Source organism: Marmota monax, unplaced genomic scaffold, assembly GCF_021218885.2.
Source record: "Marmota monax isolate L192 unplaced genomic scaffold, Marmota_monax_Labrador192_F-V1.1 WCK01_AAM20220418_F8-fsc00090, whole genome shotgun sequence".
Lineage (NCBI taxonomy): Eukaryota > Metazoa > Chordata > Mammalia > Rodentia > Sciuridae > Marmota > Marmota monax.
The window spans coordinates 5,013,041-5,036,949 of record NW_026695219.1 but is presented as its reverse complement, the minus strand read 5'-3'; the positions used below and the strand labels follow the sequence as shown (position 1 = coordinate 5,036,949).

Genomic DNA, 23,909 nt, shown 5'->3' with positions numbered 1-23,909 from the left:
AGCCTGAACTGGTGGGGAGGGGACTCTGGAGGAGAGAAGGTAAATCCTCAAAGCAGAAGATGGCAGGCTTCCCAGGGGAAGAAGGTGCCCAGGCCTGGGGACCTGCACCCTCCTCCCTGAGACAAGAGGGAAGGCAAGCTAAGGGGAGAGCTGTGGCCAGAGCTCATGTTCAGCAGCTTCTGCATTCCCTCAGGTCAGGGCAGGGCTGTTTGCTGAGAAAGGAAAGTCAGGGTTAGGCAGCTGGGGGGCTGCTGCAGAGGACAAGGGCACTGGCCAGGGCTAGTGATATCTGTTAGGCTGAGAGCTTGCCCTCTTGGGAAGACACAGGTGTCCTGACTCAGCCATTGGATGTCATCAGCCCTTCTTCTACCTAACCTCCTCATAGGGCACCTGTTCTATACCACCCCCCCTCCTGATCCTCCCAAATGTCACTCCTCTTGGTCTTCACAGGACTACAAACTTCTTTTCAGCAGTTGGGTCTTGGTGTGGTTGTCATTTTGAGAGACTGCACTTTCTTTTGTTCTGTTTGGGTCTCTTGTTTTTAGCTATTTCCTCTACAAGGCATTAGATAGTGGGCAGAGCAAGCAGGGGCTGCCATCGTGGGGCCTGCAGGAATTTGGGTAAGGAGCCCCTGACATCCTGCAAACCACACCCAGCCTCCATGTGGTAGGAAGGAAAGATAGAATCAAGAGATTTCAGAGCTCAACTCCTAATTAGACCTCCCCCACCCCATTCTCCCAGTCTTGTATCTCATCTCTACATTGGACAGGGAGTCCATCCTGTCCTAGGGCTCCCCAGGATATGTGTGAATCTTCACTGTGCTGTCAAGGCATCCAGAGCAGCTGTGGCCAGGCCTTCTGCCCCTGACCCAGGCCTCATCCCCTCACCCCTGAAGCACCTGTGCTCCTCCATTCTCACAGGGCATGGTGGGGTCAGCTGGTCCATGAGAAAGAAAGGACACTTCAGGCAGCTATGCACCCAGACTGGGTTGCTATCCTAACCTATGGCATAGAGTTCACGCCTTCAGTACCTGTAAGTACACAACTGTGAACTCTGGGCAAGATGGAGGACTCTTGGGAGAGAAGAGCAGCTGCCCAGGCTGGGGTAGAGTTGCCAGTACAGCCTCCCCTTCTGTGCCAAACCAGCTCTAGGAATTTAAGGCACTAAGGGGAAGGAGGCTCTTACTATGGAAGCAAAAAGGCCCAGGTTTGTAAAGGTACAAATGCAGATAAAATCACAGGAAACACGTGTGCTGAGCTGGGGCAGATATCTATTGGTCCAACAGTGATTCTGTCAGCCACACCCACAAGCATTATCAGAACCAGCATTTAAAAAAAATATATGCAAGACTTCAAGATAAGATGGAGCAAGTGGTGAAATACAAAACAACTTTATAGAGCTGAGTGGGCTGGGGAAAATATCTTATGCAAAACAGAAGCAGTGCAAGCTGCCAGCTCTGGTCCTAGGCTTCAGACATTCATTTGCTATGAATACTGTGAAAGCAAGTGAATACATATATTTAAATTTTTTATGTTGTATGTTATACATACAAAATATATGCAGTGTATAAGTAAGTTATGAGATATAATAACCAAATGAACACTTGGGAACCTAGTACAGTGCTACAGGGCTGCTACCCAGGCTTTCTTCTCCAGGCCAGTCCCCAATTCCTACCCCAGGGGTGGCAAATATTCTCAGGCATGAATGTTTTTTTAAAGAGGTGTCAGTTGCTTGCACCAATTCCACCTGGGAGCTTCCTACAGACTACTTACTTTAGGGTTTTTGTTTGGGGATTGTATTTGCTTGTGGTAGTAAAATGTCTTTTGTTCTAAAAACCAGAGCCCCTTCCCTGTGGTCACTCTGACAATGGCAAAGATTTTCATTCCTCTTCTTAGATAAGTTCTCAAAATGCTCAGAACAGCAGTTTGCCTGGGAGAGGGGATCTCCTCATAGAAATGAAGGGCATTTTCTAAACAACATATAAATTTAAAAGGTATAAATATTTTGCCTGTAAATATGCACTCAGTGTTCTACTGTTCCCAGTACCATACTCTAGTCTGTACTGAGCATTTCCTAAAAGCCCAGGATTGTAAGAATTTTGCATTCATTACCTAATTTAATTCTCATGACAACACTGCACAGTGGGTGTTATCATCTGTATTTTGTGCATGAGAAAAGCTAGGCACAAAGAAAGAAGTCATCTGCTCAAGCTCACAGAACTAAAAGGGTAGATGCAGGATTGCTAAAGCCATTAAGGACACCCTGCAGTAGGGGAGCTACTCTCCCTCTCCTCCTTAGAGTCTCTCCAGCTCTCACTGCCCTAATCCTTTGGCATTTCCTCCGCCTTTATCACACTTGCAAATGCTGGGGGGGCTGGGTCCAGCTCTCTCTCTCTCAGTTGAAACATTGTCCCTGCCTGATACACACACACACAGACACACACATTTTTTAAATATCTACACTTAGGGCTCCAGGTGGACAGGCTGAGCGTCCTTAGTATCTGATGCGTACCTGAGGTGGCTCCCTAACCTGAAATTCAGCCCACCACAAACTCATCATGGGACACTGTACTCATCTGTGCTTCTCCCAGTGTCCCTCTCATATAGGTGGGGCAGTCCCACAGCAGCCTCCTTCTCCCTCATTGCCCACATAACTCAGTCTCCAAGTTTGGTAGATGAGCTCTCTTAACCTTCTATACATCTCCCCAGCCTGTACCAACCCATCCCTACCACCTTCACTCCTTGAAATTGGATGGGCTGGCAGCCTTCTTTATCCAAATCCCTGCGATACCTTCTTCTACTTGGCCTCTCAAATCCATAGTACCCATGATGGCTAGACTAGAAGGATCTTTCTGGAACAAAACTTTCATTATGTCACATTTTCAATGGCTATTTATAGCTCTAAGTGTAAACACTGAACCCTTTGCAATGGTGACCAGGCTCTTTGCCATCTGACCCCTGCTACAATCCCCTCTCCTCCTACATAGATATCCCAGTCACTCTTATCCACTTTGCAGAAATATCCATTTGCTTCCTGCCATCACAATAATGCTGTGCTCTCTGCTTAGAATGCCTTCTGTCCCTAGTCCTTGTGGCCATCCCCTGCTCCTAGTCCTTTAAAACATTCTTGCAAAGTTTTCCCCAGGCCCTTCCTCTGCACTTCCATGTGACTTTATACATCTTTTCATAGAGAACACCTCTACCCTTGACACAGTTATTGCTTCTCTGTCTCTCCCACTGAACTATGAATTTTCTAAGGACAGGAACAGAATCGTGTTCAGCTTTCCCTCTCCAGTACTTAGAAAAGGTACCTGACATTTAAGCTGCTGGAATAAGCAAGAGACTTTCTAATGTATTCTGTTTATACCAAATATAAGACATGTGATTTCATCTGTAGTACAATTTTCATCTATAGTTTCATTTATTACATTATGTAATAACTTTGTTCCAGGAAAAGTCTAACAAATAAATTAATGATTTTAGTACAGCAGTGGAATTGGCAATTTTTTTCTTTCTACATTTTTCATTGTTGCATTATAGTTGCATATAATGATGGGATTTGTTGCTACATATTCATATGTGCATACAGTATGGACTTTGTCAATTAATCAAAAGAATCCTAAATTAGGTAAATGAGTGTTGGGCTTGGAAGCAAGGGATATGAATTCAAAATCCTATCATAAACTAGCTATTTTGCCTTATTCCAGAGACTTGAACTCTCTCAATTCTAGGTTCTCCATTTGTAAAACTGAGGTAATAATATCTCCTGGCCTCCTCAATCAGAAACACTGGGGTGGGTCCAGCAGCATTCATTTCTGTAAGCCTCCCTGGGTGACAAATGAATTCTCAAGTGTGAGAACCACTGGTACATCATAATTCACAGTATTAATCACACATACAAAATGAGTTATCTGGAGAATAATTTGTGTGGCTTCAATTTTTGATGAAAACAACCATCCAAATGAAAACTATCCTAGACTGTTCTTAAAATGTTTTGGCATCAGACATGAGAACATAAGCAACTCCTGTTTAAATCTCAGGTCCCTCTCCTGAAACGAGGGAATAAACTCTTAACTGAGATTTAGCAAACATCAGACCACAGACTAAATCCAACCTGGCCCACTGTCTATTTTTGTACCATCTGCCTTTTGAGAATGTTTTATATTTACAAATGTTTGGGGAAAAAAGTCAAAAAGAGACTAATATGTGAACATTGTATGAAATTCCAGTGTCAGTGCCCTACATAAACTTTTATTAAAATGCTGCAGTGCTCATTCATTCATTTATTATCTAGGTCTGCTTTTGCTCCAAAACCATATGCGACAGAGACCATATGGCCACAGAGCCTAAAATATTTATTACCTGATCTTTTAGAGAAAAAGTTTGCCAACCTTAGGGCTAGAAGATAATCAAGTTCTCTTCCAGCTCCACATTTCTACAAAATTATGACTTTACAGAATTTTGCTACATTCCTATATTCAACTATCACTAGCTACACAGTCATAACAATATACCAAGTTGAAGTTCTGAAAACCCAATTATCCTAATTACCACTTTAAGTAATTAATTTTGGCGACTCAAACATGCTAATTTAAAGTCATATACTTTGTTTCAATACTTAAATTTGCTGCTGCATTTTACATAATTTCACCTCATTAATGTGATCATACAGAAGCAGTATGCTAAGCAGTGTTCTTAAGAAGCTGGAACTCATTCTAAGCCTTTATCCTCACTTAGAAAATTAAGGTGCTTTCAGTGGCTACTTTGCTGTTTAAATGGCCTTTGCCCAAATCTACCCTGTTCAACAATGATTTCAATAGAGTAATTCATTCTGAGAATCATGCAGTTCTGAGGAGAGTTTACACCTTCAATAAAGAGAATTTATGTTCCTGTACTGCCCTTTTAATTTTTCATTCTCTTAAATTCCCAATTAGCCTTGCTGCCTACAGGGGCTACTTGGGAGCAATGAAGCAGGGATAGACCCCTGCTTTTCTCTCCAAATGAATCATGTCATGTTAGAGCTGAGAGGCACCTTAGAGATCATTCAGTTCAGCCCACTATGATGACACTGAGGCCCAGAAAGTACAAGTGACTAGCACAACAGCCCATCTGTAGGAAATCTAGGGCTGGAACTCCAATTCCAATCATCAGCCCAGGCCTTTCAGAAATGGATTTTTAGGGCTAGGGATGTGACTCACTAGTAGAGCTCTTGCCTAGAACATACGAGGACCTAGGTTCCATTCCCAGCCATTCACTGCCCGCCCCACCCCCACCCCCGCCCCCACAAAAGTGTAAAAGAACTCACCAAGTCTTCTATTCCATAACAAGACATAAGGATTTGAGGGAAGGACCCTGAGGAAGGTGACAAACACACTGGACAACTTTCTGGGAATTGGCTCATCTAGGCTCATTTTCTGAGGCTTGGGGGCATGAGAAAAGAGAAAGAAATCCCTAGATTTTCTACAACAGGTTAACCGAAGAGAACCAGTTTGGGTTTTGTATTGTATTCTTTTTAATTTCTAATCTGTTATAGCTTGATGGCTTTGTGAACTATAATAAAAATAAGGTAGCATTTTCTAATTGCTATAAAAGTTGCTAAACATTCTAAATCTAGGTTCTTATTTTTTCACAGAGTGATAACAGTTTGAGAACAGGTCTTGGCCTGGAGAGCATATTTTGGGTAGTACTGATGGAGTCCACATTAACATGAAAGATACAAATATGGGAGACCAGAGGCTCAGAAGCCACACTGACCATGCAGTGAGTGGACAAGTGGAGAAAGGTGAGATGTTCAGCAATTCTGGCTGTATCACCGCTGTCTCCAGCAGGTCCCTGAAGCCTCTGACAGTCGTCACTGGGGCTTTCTTAGAGACCAGCTGCTTAAAACTGTGTTTGTACCAGAAACAAGGAACCGTTTGACCTCAGGGTGTCGGGAGCTGCTCTGGAAATACACGCCCTTAAGTTCCGAGCAAGAGATACTGAACAATTATTGCGCCCCACAATAACTTTCACTTTACCTTTCCTCGGATAATGAGGCATCGCTCTAGGAGTAGGCATTACCTCGAGGGGTTAAGTTACACTCACCTGTTCCTTTGTAATCCTACCGCTCTGCCCTTTTTGGGAGAGGATGTTCCATGGAACCTCCTCTTGTGTGTCCCCTATATAAAGAATAAAGAATTCCAATGGCGCTCTCTCTTTCCATGGACCTCTAAGGTCGGAGAGCCGTCCTGGATTTTGAAAAGGTACTTCTGTGTGTTTGCTTTCTTTCTTCGCCATTTTCTTAAGTTATTAGAATAGTGAGATCTGTGAACCCAGCATAGGTCGCCAGCTAGGATAGACGGCGATATCAGGGCAGTTAGGAACATGTGCTACATTTCTCCCTTGTCACTTTCTTAAAGTCTTAAGTGACATCTGACCCAGGCTGAGCTTATAATGCCTAGGGAGGACTGGGTGAGAATACATGATCCTGACACCATGAAACAACAGGGACAGGAGATAACATGTCAAGAATTTTGGACTTTGGAGCTGAGGATATGGCTCAGTGGGACAGTTTTGCATAGCAAGCATGAAGTCCTGGTTTGATTCCCAGTACTGCCAAAATACTACTACTACTACTACTACTACACTACTAATTTTATTATAATTATAATATTTATAATATACAATAAATATAATAATTATTATAATAATAATTATTATTCAATTTGAAGAAAACAGAAGATCATTTGTTTCAAGCATTACTTTTTTTTTTAAGCAAAAGCAGAATGACAATGAGCATAGCCCCACTGTATAAAGAAAACAGGGCAGAAAAATAAAAATTAGAATTTTTGCAGAGTAGAATCCAGCCTGCATAAGGCTCAAGATCATACAAAAGCACCAGCAGAAAAATCCACCCTTGCCTCTCACTTCATGCCTTACCTCACCCTGGACCTAAGCACCTCTACTTTAAAAAATGAGTGTTTATTTATAAATAATGCAAAACTTATAAAAGATGTAAGAATAGTATCAAGAATACCCATATGCCTTTTATCCAAATTCATCTATTGTAATAATCTTGCCCCATTTGATTCATTACTCTCTCCTTTTTAAAAAAAAAAAAAAAGACAGTCTTACTATGTTGCCCAGGCTGGTCTTGAACTCCTGGCCTCAAGTGATCTTCCTCACTCAGCCTCCCAAGTGCTGGGACCACACCCAGAATTTCACTGTTTCCCAGTATATATAGTACTTTTTCCAACGTTCTTACAGTAAGTTGCACACATCATTACCCTTTCTTTCTAGATGCTGCAGTGTTTATTTCCTAAAAACAAAGGTATTCTCTTTGAGAACCAAAGTATATAATCAACTGCCGTAAATTTAACATTGATATAAAACCTTTACTTAATCTACTAAATTCCAATTTTGTCAACTGACCTAATACTGTCTCTTGCCCCCTCCAGAAAACATCTTTTGCACTTAGTTGCACTTTAATCTAGAATACTAAAACAAAACAAAACAAAACAAAAAAAACTAGCTTTATTTTGATGAATGCTTTTTGCAATTAAAGCAAGGACAGGCTCAAAGGAAGACATGGAACTATCTGATATCCGGAGGTCCTGCTCAGTTACCATCTCAGGTTTTAGGGGCTCAATACTGTGTTTTCAGGAAGATTTGACTCTAATGAAGTCGTTCTGTTGCTCCCAGAGTCTACAGCCCTCCTGAAGTATATCAAGTGAGTCCTCCTCAATTTCCTTCATATTTGACCATCCTCGGGGTACCCAAATTGGTCACAGAGGTGTGAGTGAGTAAGAGTGAGCCCTCAACAGCTAAATAACCAGATTCAGTCACTATGGTGCACTTACTGGCACACATCTTAATTAGGTTTTAATGCAAGTAATTTGATAACAACTCCTGGCCATCCACTACAGAACTGTCAATGCTGAAAGCTTTTTATTTAGTTTCTCTTCCCTCTATACTGAGGCAGCCTCCCTGCTGACCCTTGTCAAAGAACCCCATCTGCTGGTTGCCACGGTAACTGAAGGCGACCAATTGAGCTGAACAGAGTGACTCAGAAATAAAATCTGCAGCCAAAGGAATTCTGCGAAGAGTAATAAATCATTTAGTAAAAGGGGGTCCTCTACACAGTGATGAGTGTTGGGATAATATGATGGCATAACTCTTCCAGCTAGAAGGTCCATGACAGATCAGAGTGATTAGGCCTGCTGGAGGGCTCATTTGGTTTCTAGTGGGCTCCAGCAGCCGAAGAGTCAGATCCTGCCCAATTTAAGTGCCACAGTGGGGGAGAAGGAACTAGCTAAGTCTAATTTTTTAATAATCAGGCTGTAAATTTTTGAAAATTTTAAGGAGTGGCAAGAGAGTCCACCTAGGCTTCCAACACTCCTTACTCTATCTTTCTTTGTTTTTTTTAACATGGCACAAGTTAACAATGCCCAGGTAGCCCAGGAAGCTACAGAAGACTTGAGGAAGGCGGCAAAGAAAAATATTAAGAATGCTGTGGAATATGCCATGTTAGCACCATCTCTTTGTCATCAATCAACTTTTACATGTCTCAACCAGATGCCATGTGTGTGCACAGACTGTGCGGTCCTTGAGGTGGTAGGGAGACCTGGAATTCAACTGGCAGGGTGCCAGGAATATCCGTGCTGGATGGCCTGAGAGAGGAGGAACAGGGGTTTTCTCCTGCAATAGGCCTTACAGTGTTCCTTAAAAGCAAATATGCTTCTTTCCTAAATTAAGATTTCCTGAAATCTTAATTTAGGGGGCAGAAAATAAAGGGAAATAAGTGCCTTCCTTGGGGGCTACACTGGGTAACAGCAGCACACAGCAACCACCCTTACCCCAGCCCCTCACAGATCAGTTCACTGCGCCCAGTCATGGCCCCTACTCCTGCTGTGTAGACCAGGAAACCCCTAAAGACAACAGTGCCTGGAGTTTAAAAGTAAAAGCCCCAGACTAGCTAAATAATCCATACAGTAGATAATCCCTATCTGCCAGTGACTTGATGGTTGTGTTGGGCAAGGCCCTGACTGAAAGCAAATTACAACAGCAGAGGGCTACAGGACATAGGCATTAGGACTCATGGTTGGGGGCAGTCTTACCCCGAAAGCTCATCTCCTCAGACTGGGTGACACTATTTTCAGAGGCACATGGGCAGGACTCTCATGGTGTCCCAATCCCTGATCCACAAGGCAAGGGGAGTACCCTATGCACTAAGTCATCCCCAGAGATAATTTTCTGCTTCACAAAAGAGCAACTGCCAAACAGAAGGTAGATCTCCCCCCCGCCCCCGCCCCACCACCACTACCATCTAAATGCTGCCAATAAAAAGCTTCAGTCTTAGAATTTGGTGGAGTTGGGAGCGGGTGATAAACCAGCCTCCAACTACTCTATTAGTAGGCAGAAAGCACATGCCTCCAGGGAACATCAAGCAAGGGGAACGCCACCCCATGCTGGGCAGTTGTGCTTCTGCAGATGGAACAGTCCACTGGGCTCCAGGAGTGCCTCCTGCACGCCAGCACCTGCTCTTGGGCTGCGGCAGAGCGCTCTCCAGCAGGGGAGCAGGAGGCGCCCCTCTGCCTGGGCTGCAGGGTGGCCTAGGGCTCCATCTCTGGGCTGAGCATCCTCCAGGTCTCCCGCCCATCGGACCCCAGCCAGCTCCGCCTCTGGATCTCAGCGTGCTGCTTGGCCAAGCATTCCTGGCCCACAGGAGGGGCCCAAGCTGAGCCCTGCACCTGGAGAGTAGCGAGTAGCGGGCTGGGGCGCGGGCAGGCTGGGTGCTGAGCTTCTGGCTTCCAAGACTCTGGACTCTGGCAGAAGGAGAGGATTAAAGCGAGATGGCAGTTTGAGGAAAGGAGATGGGTGAAAGCTTCATTAACTCCGTACTCACGCCCCAATTTCTTTCCCCTGAGAAGCAATGAGAAAAAAAGGTTGATTTCTCTGTGACAAGAGAGGTGCTGCATGATTTTATTTGTTTTTCTTACTTTTTAATTCCTTACTTGTAAACAAATAAATGAATCATTGTTTGTTGATAATCATACAAGACCCACATTTTAATTAAACAGGGAAAAAAATCTTGGCTAATAGGCCAAAGAAATATTACAACCCGTTTTAATTTCTATGTGGTGATTAAGCTTCTCAAGTGACTTAATTGAAATTGGCAAGTATCATAAGAACTCAAAGAAGTGAAAATAAAAAGGTGCTGTGTATGCCCCCCTTCCCACTCCCCATCCAATAACTACACTGATTTTTAAGATCAGTCTTATGTGCCATGGAAAAGCGGACTTCTGATACCATAAAAATATTTCAGTGAGTACTGCTTTATGACACAGTTGTTCATTCTTGATTTTGCTCCCCCTCTTTACAAAGTTACCATTATTTTCACTTCTAAGCCCTACTTCCAATTCTTTGTCTCTGCTCATTCTCCCGAATTCTCCTCCATATTTCAATTCCCAGACACTTGAACTTTTGTACACGCTGCCAGTTCGAGCCTGCACAGAATAATCAGTATATTAATTCCACTCAGAGACAGTGAGATTTCTCTAACACAATCTGCCCAACCTGAACTCTTTCCTTCAGAAACACTTTGCCTTTAAAAAGAAACTCCCAGCATGAACCTCATAAGAAGCGACATGTAACAGACAGTGCATGTGGCGCTGGGCATGCAGCTCAGAATTAAAAGAGAATTTTTTACTTTGTTTCTTCAGTGCCATGTGCATAATGTACATGTGGACCAAACTGACATCAGACATTTAAAGCAAAAAGGAGTGGGGGGGGAGGGAGATGTGAGGGTGGTGGGAAAGAGAGAAAATATGTTGATAAAAACAGTAACTTCTGTTAATCTACATTTTTCAGTCACTGTCTTAATTAAGAATGTTAGGAAATATGTTGCAGTTTAATTGCATTATTTCAAGAAACTCCAAGGCTGACAAATTTGGGACCATGTACATTTGGAAGGTAAAAGGGATTAAAGTGGCAAATCTCTTCAAGTTGGTAGGTAACAATAAAAATTATGCTTTCATGGACCCCCTCACAGATCCTAAACTCAGAAGACAAAGTAAGAATATCCTTAACGCCTAATGTGTTCAGCATGCAATGAGCTCTGAATAAAAAAAAGTGTTTTAAACCTGTGTATGTAAGAATACAATTTTAAATACAAAGTATTCACAAAAATGAAATAGTATACTATCTGAAATTTCTAAATGACATTTTATCCTTCACAAATAACAATGACCTAAGAAGTTGGTAAGAGTCTGCAAATGATTTTCAGGTGACCTTATTTAAGAGAGTAGAATTTGTTTGGCTGAGCCACAAGTACATAAAAATCATGATACTCTGAAGACACCTTCAGATTTCTAGAATGTGCCCTTTTCTCCTACTGGCCCCAGTCACACATTCCTTAGGTTTCTTTTTCTTTTTTCTTTCTTTCTTTTGTTTTATTTTATTTATTTGTTTGTTTGTTTAGAGGAAGGCTTTGCAGCATTGTTACAGAGCAAATATGTAAGAATTATTTTCATTGTTCCAAGTTGCGTTGAGAGAAGTTGTAATAGACACCATTTCTTCCTATTTCCTACAGTGGATCACAGGTTATTCGTTTTTAACCTGAATACTTTACTTCCTACTTGATTTCATTTTGAGGCACCTGTTCAGTTAGGATCACTACGTGTGAAAAAGGAGGTGGTGACTCAGAAATAACAGGAGGTGTCAAGATTCAGTGCATTCTGCTCCCTAGTGTGCAGCATAAACCAGGGAATGACCCATGTAGTTCACTTAATGCAAACTTGTTTGATGATTTGGCCAGATATATTGTTTCTTTGATTAATAAACTACCCATTTTACCTTCCATCAATCATGATTCATGATACACCTGCAGCCTCAGAGTTTAGTTATCCATCCCAGTGAGGAAGTGGACTTAACTTTTCTAGTAGCTCAAGCCAGGGCACTGCAAGTGCAGTAACCCTGAAACTACAACAAATAATTCTGTATGCCCTGAGTTGTCCAAAGATCTTGGCTAAGAACCCATCAGAACACATGCACCAGATTTTCTCTAGCTAGAGAGTCTTGGGCTTCTCCTGACTCTGAGTTCCCAGAGGAAACAATGACCTGAGAACTTGAACATAGTTGAAATACTGCTATGTGTTGCCAGTATCAAAGTGTCTCACTTCCTAAAGCTCTATTTAAGTTTTGGATTAGAGAGTAGATCTCCAAGGTTTCAAACTGCTGCATAAATGAGAAGTGGGATCTAATAGTTCAATGAGTTCACTAATATGGAATTAATTTAATGTATTTTATTTTATTTTTTTTAAGAGAGAGTGTGAGGGGGGGGAGAGAGAGAGAGAGAGAGAGAGAGAGGGAGGGAGAGAAGGAGAGAGAGAGAGAATTTTTTTAATATTTATTTTTTTATTTTTCGGTGGACACAACATCTTTGTTTGTATGTGGTGCTGAGGATCAAACCCGGACCGCACGCATACCAGGCGAGCGCGCTACCGCTTGAGCCACATCCCCAGCCCCAATTTAATGTATTTTAAATGCCACACGAGGACCAAAACTTCAAGGGAACACATCTTTCATATGCTCAGCACCTGAGACCACATAAAACTCTCAGATTTTCCATTTCCTAGGGTTTCTGAGAATTGTGGTGGGAAGAAGATACATTCTTCCATACCCTGATAGCCAGATAAACTCCTGAAGAAGGTAATTGTCAAGAGGGACTGAAAATTGATGCACCAAATCTATGTACCCCACTGTGGCGGGCCAAGGGGAGAGAACACCAGGATGATGGCAGCATTATTAATTATCAAATTAGGGTGAGAGAGGAGAATTCAGGCGGACCTAGAGGCTGGGAGAATGTGTGTAATTATAAGTTGAAAAGTTCCAGTCAATTCTTAGAGTTTGAAGAATGTTAAAAGAAGAATACATAATACTGGGGAATAAAGGGAAGCAGTACCCGCCTGAGGGCCAATTGCCTCTCCAGCAGCGGCAAGGCTGTTCCTGGGCTCGCAGGACCATTTGTTCCATTACACAATCTCCTGAAGCCATTTAGAGAGAGCTCAAACAACTGCCTGTACCAACACGACACATGGCTTCCCATCCCGACTCTTTGCTAATCCAGACGCTCCAACCATCTTTCTTTAAGATGCCATATGGTTGGCAGAAGCCTGTAGATCTAGCAGCACATCTGCTTGTACGTTTCTTCTTCCCTCCATCCCCCAACAAAAGAGGGTTAGAGAGACAGCCTGAGAGAGGGCATGCTAGTCTACCCCTGCCTAGACGGACAGTTCTTTTTAAGCACTCTAAAAAACAAAACTATTAAAGGAATGACCAGGAATTATTCAAGGCTCAATCATTTTTAAATAGACAACATGTCGATTTTTTGTTTTGCCTGTTGATTTAAAACAAGATTAAAAAAAACAAAGGATAGATGGTCACATTTCCCTGAAAGAATGCTAATCTAAAACCATTTCAAAGCACTCTCGCTGGGAATCCTTGTGATAGTTTCTTCTACTGGAGGGGGACAGCATCCTAGCCTCAGCTTTTCTCTTCTTTTTCGGTCAAGGAAGACAGACAAGCTGAGAAACTAGCAGATACTGAGCCTGCTTTGTTAGCAAGCACAGCACGGCTGTATGCTAATGAGTCGGCACCGACACAGGGCTTTTTTGGTATGATGAGCAAAGATTGTTGACACTGTTGAAATCCTGGCTCTCCTGGCCTGTGAGTGCATGGGCTGTCTCCTTGGAATCTGGCCCCCGTGAGACAGGCTGCAAAAAAAAAAAAAATACATTCTATTCTTCTGATGACTGAAATCTGGCCGTTTGTAACTTTGAACAGTTGGGGGTGGGAGAGCCTTAGTAAAATATTCTATCAGGCCCGGGGTCAAAAAGACACAGGTGAAAATTATGGGTTTCTTCCGAACTAAACCGAAGTTAAACCTGGTAGACACATGTGAGTATTGAAGGCCAGGCTTCAGGGTCCAAAACCTGAAGTGGGAGTAAATGGGCTTATTATTGCCTCAGCCACATCAGGGTTCCTGGAACACCGCATCTGCCTCTGGGTGGATGTCACTGTGTAGTAAGGCCCACCGATGCTACCATCTCTGTCACAGGTGAAAAGCTAAGTGTCTAATCTCCTTGTAGATCTGTTTGGATCTTGGTTAACCAGATACGGTTTTTCAAGCCTATGGAAATATGATATAGTCAAAATGCAAATAGTTCACTGTTGCATATGTAGACCCCTTTTTTTTTTTTAAGAAAAGGTGAATAGGGAAGTTGCATAATTGTGAGTGTTGTGCACGTTATCTGCATTTCTCTTATGCCCAGAAACTCTGAGATAGGTATTATTATTCCAATTTAACAGATGAGTAGACTGAGGCTTAGAAGGTTAAAAACAACTTTAGCGAAACTATGCAGCCACTGAGGAATCAGACTCAAAAGCCCGTGTTTATAGTATGCTAACTTCTAGGTAGCAGGGACACTTGCACACAGATATTTCACCTTACAGCTATGTCCAGGAGCCAATATGCCAACCTGAGAAGATCACTCATCAGCTGGTGAGTAATAAGCTAGCTATAAGTATGCAGGCAGGGGAATCAAATTGTAAATTCCGTTTACTTATAATCTATGATATGAATAAAAATTCATGTAACTGAAATGTAAAAACATGAGAAATGACTTAAAAAGCATCAAACATTATAACCAAAATTGGAATTTATTCATATTAAAAATATGCCCTATTGGAATTTATTCATATTAAAAATATGCCCTTCAAACTATTCACCTTGAGGATAGCATATGTATTTCAAATGCACTGCCACTGCCTAGAACGTTGCTGACATGTTCTTTTTTTGGAGCTGCCTTAACAGCCTAGGGCTTAGCAGTGCAAATATCTGCCTTTTGTGGGTAGATACATATTCAAATTTGTGAATAGCATGTATTAAGTAGATTTCATCAAAATTATATATTTTAACATAAATACATGCAGTGGATGCTATACTTCTCAAGCATCAGCACAGATTATATATTAAGCACCAAATTCTATCATCAATAAGAACAACAAACTATTAACAATTCCCAAGATTATTATCATTGAGATATGGCTATGCAGAATGACAAGTTTGAATTTAAAATAAAACAGATCTGGTTGAAATCTGAGCATGATCCTAGAAAAATTCTTACAAGTCTGTTCCTTCATCTGCAATATAAAATAACACTGCCTACCATACAGGATTGTTATAAGAATTAGCAATAGCATATTCAGTGACTTGCACTTAGTAGATATTCAACAGATAATCATCATTATTACTTTTTAAATAGTGCTTCCATATGATGTTATTCTCATGTACATCATCTATTTCAATTCTGAAAACAACTCTGCAATGTAGGATGTGTTTGTTCTATCTAATGAATGAGGTAATTTAGATTAAAAACAAAAATAACCAAAGCAATAAATAATAGTATTGAGACCTTTCTAACCCAGCCATTTTAAATCTTTACATCAACCCTTTGAAGAAGGTATTGATATTATTACGCTCCTCATATTATGGATGAGGAAACTGAGGTTGAGATATGTTACTAATACCTTGCGTAAGTTCACAAACATGGCCAGTGGCAAAACTGAAACACAATCCTAGGTCTGTCTCCTAAAGCCATGACTCTTAACAGTAGCTATAAATTAGTGAATACAGAAAGAACAGGCGAACTTCTCTTTAAAAATCCTGTGCCATTTTGTCTATACCACATTGTCCTTGGATTGAACTTACCTAAAGCTACTGTGTATTTGACAAGGAAGTTTCCTAGTACAAAAATCCTTGTCCCTAACAATTTCCATGCATGCTACCAAATTCTAGTAAGTTTCTGGATCAAGCATCGTATGTATGTTTGTACGTACTCATCTATAGGCCGAATGCTGGGTGCTAGTTAAAAAATTAAGGTGGTGTTCTTTTTAAGATAGAAGGACATGACATATGCATTTAAATGCATCACACACATAAACACACACCAACAAAGCTGTCATTATATGTTTGGAATCTGGTTTAATATTGCTTAAATTGTCAGAAATTTCTTATCGAGAGAATAATCTTTCAATAAAAGTTAACTATCAATAGAAGGCTTCCAAATCAAAATTATTTGCAAGGGATGTTAGAACATTTGGAAGTTGCTGATCAGATGCTGACATGAAGAAATGTGAGCGGGTGTAACTGAAATCTGGATTTATGGTGCACATATGTGCTTAACCAGACAGCTCTCTCCAAATAAAACTACTGAGTTTCTATCTTGAAGTCTTCTTTTGTTTCTGTTGGAGAGAAACAAGGATACTGAAATCTCTGGTAGGTTTTTCTCTGTCACTCTGTCCTCTCCTTCCCTGCATCTCTTTTAGCTGATTTGGGCTAGACTGATTTCTGTCAACTGAGTCCCTCTCACTGATTCTCTCCTTTGGACCACAGCTTCCAGGCTCCTGATTTCACTGCTGCCTTCAATTCAGTCAAAATGAAATAGGATTTCAAACAAACAAACAAATGAAAACCTCTGCTATCTTTCCAATGCTTCCAAATTCATAATTCTTTAATCCCATTATCAGACCACCAACTGCAACTTCCAGGAGCATCTGAGCACAAAAGATTGTGAATGGAGATATGTTACTTGAACTTTACTGCTGTTTAAGTACAAGGTACCACATAGTTTTTGAACTGTAAGGATATAAATCCTTAAGTTTTCTAGAGAGTATTATGGAACATGTTATCAAGATTGGAAGCCTACATATTTATTGTCTGTCGCACTGAGACTCGCACTCTGTTTCCCAGAGGCAGGCAGTTTAAATTATTTGTCTTTCATTAATTTCATAGGCTGGGATTTTTCAGGAGTTCTAAAGAACTGTTTCATTCTAATTTTGCTAATGGTATGGGTAGAATGGATTTTTCCATCAGACTTTCCTTATCTAGCTTGTCCACTCTGAAGAGGACCTGAAATAACATTTCACATTTAACTCCTGGAACACAATACAAACCCTGATTTCCTGTTATACACTGTTTCCTGTGCTAAGCAGTTGAATAACTCAGAGAGTTAATATTTGTTGAGAATTTACCATACACCAGATACTGTTGTGAACACTCTTCTGTGTAATGACTCATTCTTAGGAACCCTGGGAGGAACACAATTGTTATAATTTTACAGATGAGAAAGTTCAGGCCTTCATTGAGTAGCTTGCCCCAAGTGGCACAGCACAAAAGTGGTGAATCCAGGATTTGAGTTCAAGCTGTCTGGTCTCAGACCCTACACTGTTAACTGCTCTTCCTTATAATAAATCTTGGAGGCATTAAATAGTAAAAGGTATGAGGCTGGGCCTATTAGTCATGGAAAATTGTGACATTTAGCCTCTCTGAGCCTGACTGTCTTCAAAGTAAAATAGAATTTTGATAAATACTTCTCCTATCTCTTACAAGGTTTATAAGAAATCATAAATACCTAATATTGATATGTACCAAATGTCAGTCGTCACCAACTTCATCATAGCCTCATGAATTGCCATCATTTGGGTGATAATTGGAGCCCCCTAAATAAAAAACCAAGGATCCTCAGCTTGGTCAGTTAAAGACATGGTAAAGACTTGTTCATACTGCATTTGTAATTTACATTGCTTTACCAAAGTGGTCTCTGATGAACTGAAAAGGCTGTGAAATTTGCCAGCCCCAGGGAGATAGCAAGAATTGGTCTGGCCTCATGGGCCAGGGCCAAACAATTCTTCTTGGAAGTGCCTGAAGTCAGGCTAGGTGTCTATGCATGGTGCACAGGGATATTAAACATAAATACCACAACAACAGACTGAATACAGCTAACAGAATAAAAAGTGGGATGGAATTATATATAAAAAAGAAATGCTGCCTGTCTTCTAGAGACAGAGAAAATTGTTAATACAAATGAACAGCTGTTTGAGAAGAAAACATTATTTCCAAAACCCAGACGAAGCTCTATTTATTACACTTCAGAGACGTTTAAATTATAGTGTCTGAAAACTATCTTATCTTAGATATCTGTGACACCTAAATTATCTGAAAATCTGAGAGGTTAAGCCAAAATAGACTTTACTATGAGCAAGACTTACAGAGATAAAGTCCTTTTTTTCCCTTCAAAGAATCAGGTGAATAAATCTGATGGGTAGGATAACTGAATGATTTCCAAGACCAAACTTTTTGGAAATCCATTAGAATAATAAATTCAAAATCTATTCAAAGATGTTAATATATGGTACTTAAAAATTCTAAATGCAAAAGCCACTATTCCCATTGGTCTGCTGACATCTTTGTGTTCACACTAGCTCTTTTGGCTTTCTACTGCATCAAGCTCCAGGCCTATCTGGGTGCTCCTCAGAAGTTCTGGTAAGATCTGTATGCTCACCATGCTTGACAGGCACATCATGCAAGGTGCAAGGCATGGCAGGCAGTAACGCAGGCCTGGGCTTGAATTTGTTCCCATCAGCCTTGACCCTCCCAGAAGAGACCAGGGCACACCTTTCCCATTGACTGGCATGTGTCTGACCATGTCTAAGCATTTCCGGAAAATAGACAATCACACTTTTGTAAAAAAAAAAAAAAAAAAAAAAAAAAAAAAAATTCTGGCTAAAAAAAAAGAAAAGAAAGCAAGCCAGAAACTTCATTTAGTTGGTCCTAGGGAAAGTTAAACAATGAATTAAAATGATCAGATTAAGAGTAACTGTTACAGCCTGGTGAAGAGTCAACTCTGGACTTTGTTTAGTCCATTCAATGAAAAAGTAAAATATAGACTTTAGATTGGAAAAACAACATCCAGGAGCATATTAAAGTCTATAATCACTTGAACATTTACAGGTTCTCTCATTCTGTTTCCTTGCTATAAGGTGACCTGAACTTGAATGCCACAAGGCTACCCAGCAGGAGTCTTGTTCACCCACTGCAAGTGTGTTTGCCATTCTCCCTTTCAACTTCTTGTTTATTGTTCTACCTTACTTCCTACACACCTCACAGGGTGCTGCACAGTTTAGTTAGTTAGTGAAGGCTTGAGATTTTTCTAATGAAAGGTGTTATGGTGTGATGTAAATACACAGTATTAGTTTGTCTTTATTCCAGCATTACTGGTTTGAAATAGTTTGGTGTGTGTAAATATGTTTAATAATGTGTATTAATTTGATTTTTTTAGTAACTCCTTGGCATCCCAGTTGACTAAAGACAGCCTTATTTGCACAATGAAATGTTAAGTATAGGCGTAGATAACTATTAACTTTGTCCTTTTCAAATCAAACTCTTGCTAGGTAAGTCCACTAAGCATTTGAGATAATTTGCTTGAATAGTAGACAAAAATCACTAAATTGTGACCTCCCATGGATAGGAACAGAGGCAGATAGAAAAGTTAAATTCATGATATAGCAACTGGCCCATCCCAGAGAATGGGATGGAATGTGTAACCTTCCATAAGCAATTAAGATAACTGAAAAGCCTAAGTGAACAACATTAAAAAAACATCAAAAATTATTACCAATACCACTACACACTTTAAATTGACATTTATAAAAATAAATATTACTCTGAGGATCATGGTTGTTCAAAAGCCACTTTTGTTCCCCTACAAGTAAACAATCTTGTCCAAACATGTTAACAATTTTGGTTCAAGAGGACTGACTGTACAACTCAACTTTCTACACAAGACTATGAATAAAGGAGTGTTTTCATCCTCTGTCCAGCCAGTAGGCACCTATACATGCTGACTCTCATAAGAACATAGAGTTCACATCAATTACTTGGACAAGTATTTCCAGGAAAATCATTACTTAAATAGCCTGTGTAGGCATGTGCACTATGATGGAATGTTCTCATTATCCTTCCTATCAGAAATGGCAGAGAATACTTCCTATGCAAATCAAGTTAAGGGCATGAGCTCTAATCTTACAAAGATGGGGAGAAGATGACAACTGATTACTGGAAAACTTAAGCCTTCATCAAACGGTGAGTTCAAGGAGTGAACATTACCACAGATACCATTGCTTGTCATGCATATTATTTGATCCCTCTGAAAATAAAAACCTGCTTATGGACCCACACTGTGATTGGATTGTGCTGTATGAGCATTATAATAAATGGATGAGTCAGGATAGTTTTGGAGCTGGACAGCCACAGGTACACACCAGGTTGGCTGGCTAGGCAGTCAGCACAGATGAATGTCATGATATTGGACACATAAGGGCAACCAGCCAGAAGTCATGTTTCTTCTTATCTTAGTTTTAAATCTAAAATGACATTCCAAAGTATGAAGTCCAAAGAAAGTACCCAACTTTACATCTCTGCATCTCCTTAATAGCCAAGTGTTACTACTCTCATTCTTTCCTCAGCGTTCTATATCATAGCTCTTATCACAGTGAACCATGACTGCCTATCTCCTGCAGTAAGGTGTTATCTCCCTGAATCTTATCTTTTAGGGCAGGAGACAGCACTAAGTTTGGTACTTGCAGTGCCCAACACAGTGCCTGACACATATGAGTGTCGAATGAAAGGATGAATTTGAATGACACCATCATAGTAGACTTAACTATGCTTCTAAAGCACCTACTGGCCCTGGATCAGAGGGTACCACGCAGTAAATGTTTTTATGTAGATGGCTTTCAAAAAACCACTGGCAAAAACTATAATTTCTACCTTCCATTGAAGTAGACTTGCTTGCATTTGTGGTAGTCATGTTTCTTTAGCCTTTCAAAGAACTGGAGATTTCTTCTTCTTCCCCGCCCCCCGCCCCCCTAAAAGAAAACTAGATGAAAGAGGATAATGTCTTGAGGCTGGGGTTGTGGCTCAGTAGTAGAGCGCTCACCTACCACGTGTGAGGCCCTGGTTTTGATTCTCAGCACCACATTAAAAAAATAATAATACGTAAATAAAATAGAGGTATTGAAAAAAAAAGAGGGTAATGTCTTAGTGCAAAAAAAGACGTTGGGGACTACTTTCCAGGAAAACAATTTCATTGGCAGCAGCTGGGGGCCCAGCAGCACTATGATTTTGCTAATACTGTACAAATGCAATATACAATGCAGATGCTGGTGTTTTCAAACTGACCAAAAGACATGAACTTTAAGGCAAATTTAAAGAAAATACAATATTAATGTGTTCTATACTTCACTTATTGATTTGTTTAACAAATGTTTCTGAATACCTACAATGTCTTCTCCACTGGATGTAGGAATATAGTGGAGAACAAGACAAGATTTTACTCCAAGGAGTTTGTATATTTGTTAACATGATTAACATTTGTGGGAAATCATCAAAGATGCATCTATGAAAGTCATCAATTCAGAGCTACACAGCCCCTTTCCTAAAATGGTATTGCTGTCTATCACATCTCTATATGTCTGAGTTGCCTTTTGCTATCATTTGTGTATTGAGGGTTATTTCTGGAAGCAGGGATGGTGGGGCAGAGAATGCTGGAGCTCACACCAATGCAGGTTTGTCCTCTTCTAGATTGTGTTCCAGCTCCTCCTGTTACAGTGTTGTAGTTTGAGAAGTGGTGGAGCAAAGGCAAGCTTATCTAAGAATCACTTAATAGGAGGAGACCTCAACCAGAAGATGTTGTAGGTATCACATTTATTTAAACAGAAGTCTGAATACATTTTATAAGCTTTGGCCATAGTGTCTACCAAAATATATTAGATATTGGTCTTTCCCCTCAAAAGAGGTCACAACCCATTTGGGCCTAGAAAATATTTTTCCAAAAAAGGAAATTCTGTGTGTAAGGGGAGCAGTCTTGGTGGGACTGAAGGGTCTTAGAATTCACAAGAGGAATTCACCTAAGAAAATGTTTACAATGACTCCAAAGCATTGTTTATTACAGACTTAAAAAAAAATACACACAATACTATACTTAGATGCACCAATAACCCAGAAATAAGCAGTAGTATGAAAACCACTGTCTCATTGATAACAAACATGTCAACACAATAAATTTCAAAATAGAATGGTAATGGAGCTCAACTCTGCTGGGCTATGCCAAGAAAGAGAAAATGTTTCTCTCTAATGCAAATGATTTTTGAGATTATGAAAGTGGACTTCCAGAGCCTCTTAAAGACTCTGCAAATCATGCTACAGATACAAGGAAATGGTAACTCCTAAAAACTAATCTACAGGATTAAAATAGACTTCAGATGCTGCATGCCCTGGCCAGATTTCATGGGGACCTCAAGGTCAGGAATACTTTTCAGAGCACACACTGGAATAATCAGACTGACCCGATGTACTTTTCCTTTGATCAACCTTATATTTGACTGTATTTTAGTAAATTATCCATGTAGTTGTATTTTGACAGCTCTCTTTACAGCAGTAAAACAAAATGTGTGCATCGCAAATGGCAAAGATTCAAATTTCAGCTATGTTTATCCAAAATAGCACTGAACTGCTTCTGTACTTATGCTATACTGCCTACAGCTTTACGGAAGGGAAGACAGATGGGATGAATTTAGCAGGGAAACAGCTGTGGCTTGAAGAAGAGACAAGCAAAAGTTTTGCTATCAGGCTTCATTATGTATCAAGGTACCAGTAAAATGTGTATCCGTAAGGCAGCCAAAAAAGTGTTTTTCATTTGACTAGTGATAATTACCTTTTCTCAACAGCTGACAATGTTCTAAGTAGCATTAAATAGGTATAATAATTAAGCAATAAGACACAACAGGCATGCCTTGCTGAGAATGGTGGTTGCCTTTCAGATATTCTGGGAGGCACAGGCTAAGGGGCCACAGGCTTCAACCACCTGAGAAATGGTACAAACCCCATGCACTGCTGGTGGGAGTGGCACTGCTACCAGTGCCACTGGTAATAACAATAACAAAATACAACTACATGGATAATAAAAAGGAAATATCTATGGGGAAGTTAGAAATTTATCTATGTGACCTTGACATTACTGAAAAAGAGTTAAGCATGCTCCCACCTGCAGTATTTTCACTTCTTTCTTCATAATAAACAGGCATCATTCACACTTTTCCTCAAAGTAATACCTTAGCTTACAAAAATGGGAAATGGAACATGCTGGCCCGAGTCATCATCATCCATGATTGTTCATATTCTTCAAGACCTGTTTCAACTTTCTGAGAACTGGAAATGTCCAGTTCCTACAGTGCTGAGGTGATCAATTGCTTTATGAGTGGAGCAAATTCTGAGTAACAATTCCTGGCAGGCTCTGATTCCATTTTCACAGGTCATCTCGGAAAAAGCCGACAAGCAGGCTGCTGCACATCCTCCCACACATCCTCCTAGATGAAGCAGTACTCACTCACATACTTTATGTTGAAAACACCATCCATTTTGTAGAGGAAAAAATGTGCTTCTTTATTATGTACTTTAATTAGTGTCCTAAACATTGTGTGATCAACAATAACAATAACAAAAAATATGCATATCACTAACACCTGATAAATTGCTCTCCTAAAAAGATTCTTTATAAATCTAATTTTTGCCCACTGGTGAATAACATCATCTTTAACCCAGATTTATATCATTAATATTGCCAAGGTGGCAGAAGGAGAAAGCCGTAAAAAAGAACAAACAAAATAAGATATACATGCAATAGACTCTAGTGAGGTAGTGATGTTTGGTAATACAAAGTTTTCCTAAAAACTTTTGAATCACCACATCACCGTAGACCATATAATAAATGAGAAACAACAGCATATTCAAAAGCACATGCAAACTGAATAGAAAATTATTAGTTTCTTAAATATTTTACTATCACCTTCCATCTCCACTTTCTCAAAAGATAGTATAATTTATTTCCTTTTATGTGTAATTTTTATCTTCCCTTAACTTTTCTGTAATTCTCCTTTAATTTTTTTAGTGACTTTTGTTACTGGCAACACCTGCTGGGCCTCAGATCTTCATCTAAATGCACATGTATAGACCACAACACAGCCACTGATTTT

At 40.2% G+C, this 23,909-nt stretch overlaps 1 protein-coding gene across 15 annotated transcripts in view; it reads right to left on the bottom strand.

Moving 5' to 3' along the window:
- Sdccag8 (SHH signaling and ciliogenesis regulator SDCCAG8) overlaps window positions 1–23,909 on the bottom strand; it is a 245,983-nt gene that overhangs the window by 22,440 nt on the left and 199,634 nt on the right. For 3 of the 15 annotated variants that reach the window (XM_058575163.1, XM_058575171.1, XM_058575170.1), the window contains one exon: window positions 9,339–9,899. The exons of 9 other annotated variants lie outside the window; for them this stretch is intronic. In XM_058575163.1, coding sequence (XP_058431146.1) covers window positions 9,590–9,899 — 310 coding nt within the window. In that variant the 3' untranslated portion in view covers window positions 9,339–9,589. Of the gene's footprint in view, window positions 1–9,333; window positions 9,900–9,945; window positions 13,751–23,909 lie in introns of those variants that run through there. 3 more of the 15 variants (XM_058575173.1, XM_058575164.1, XM_046432488.2) reach the window with 3 other exon arrangements.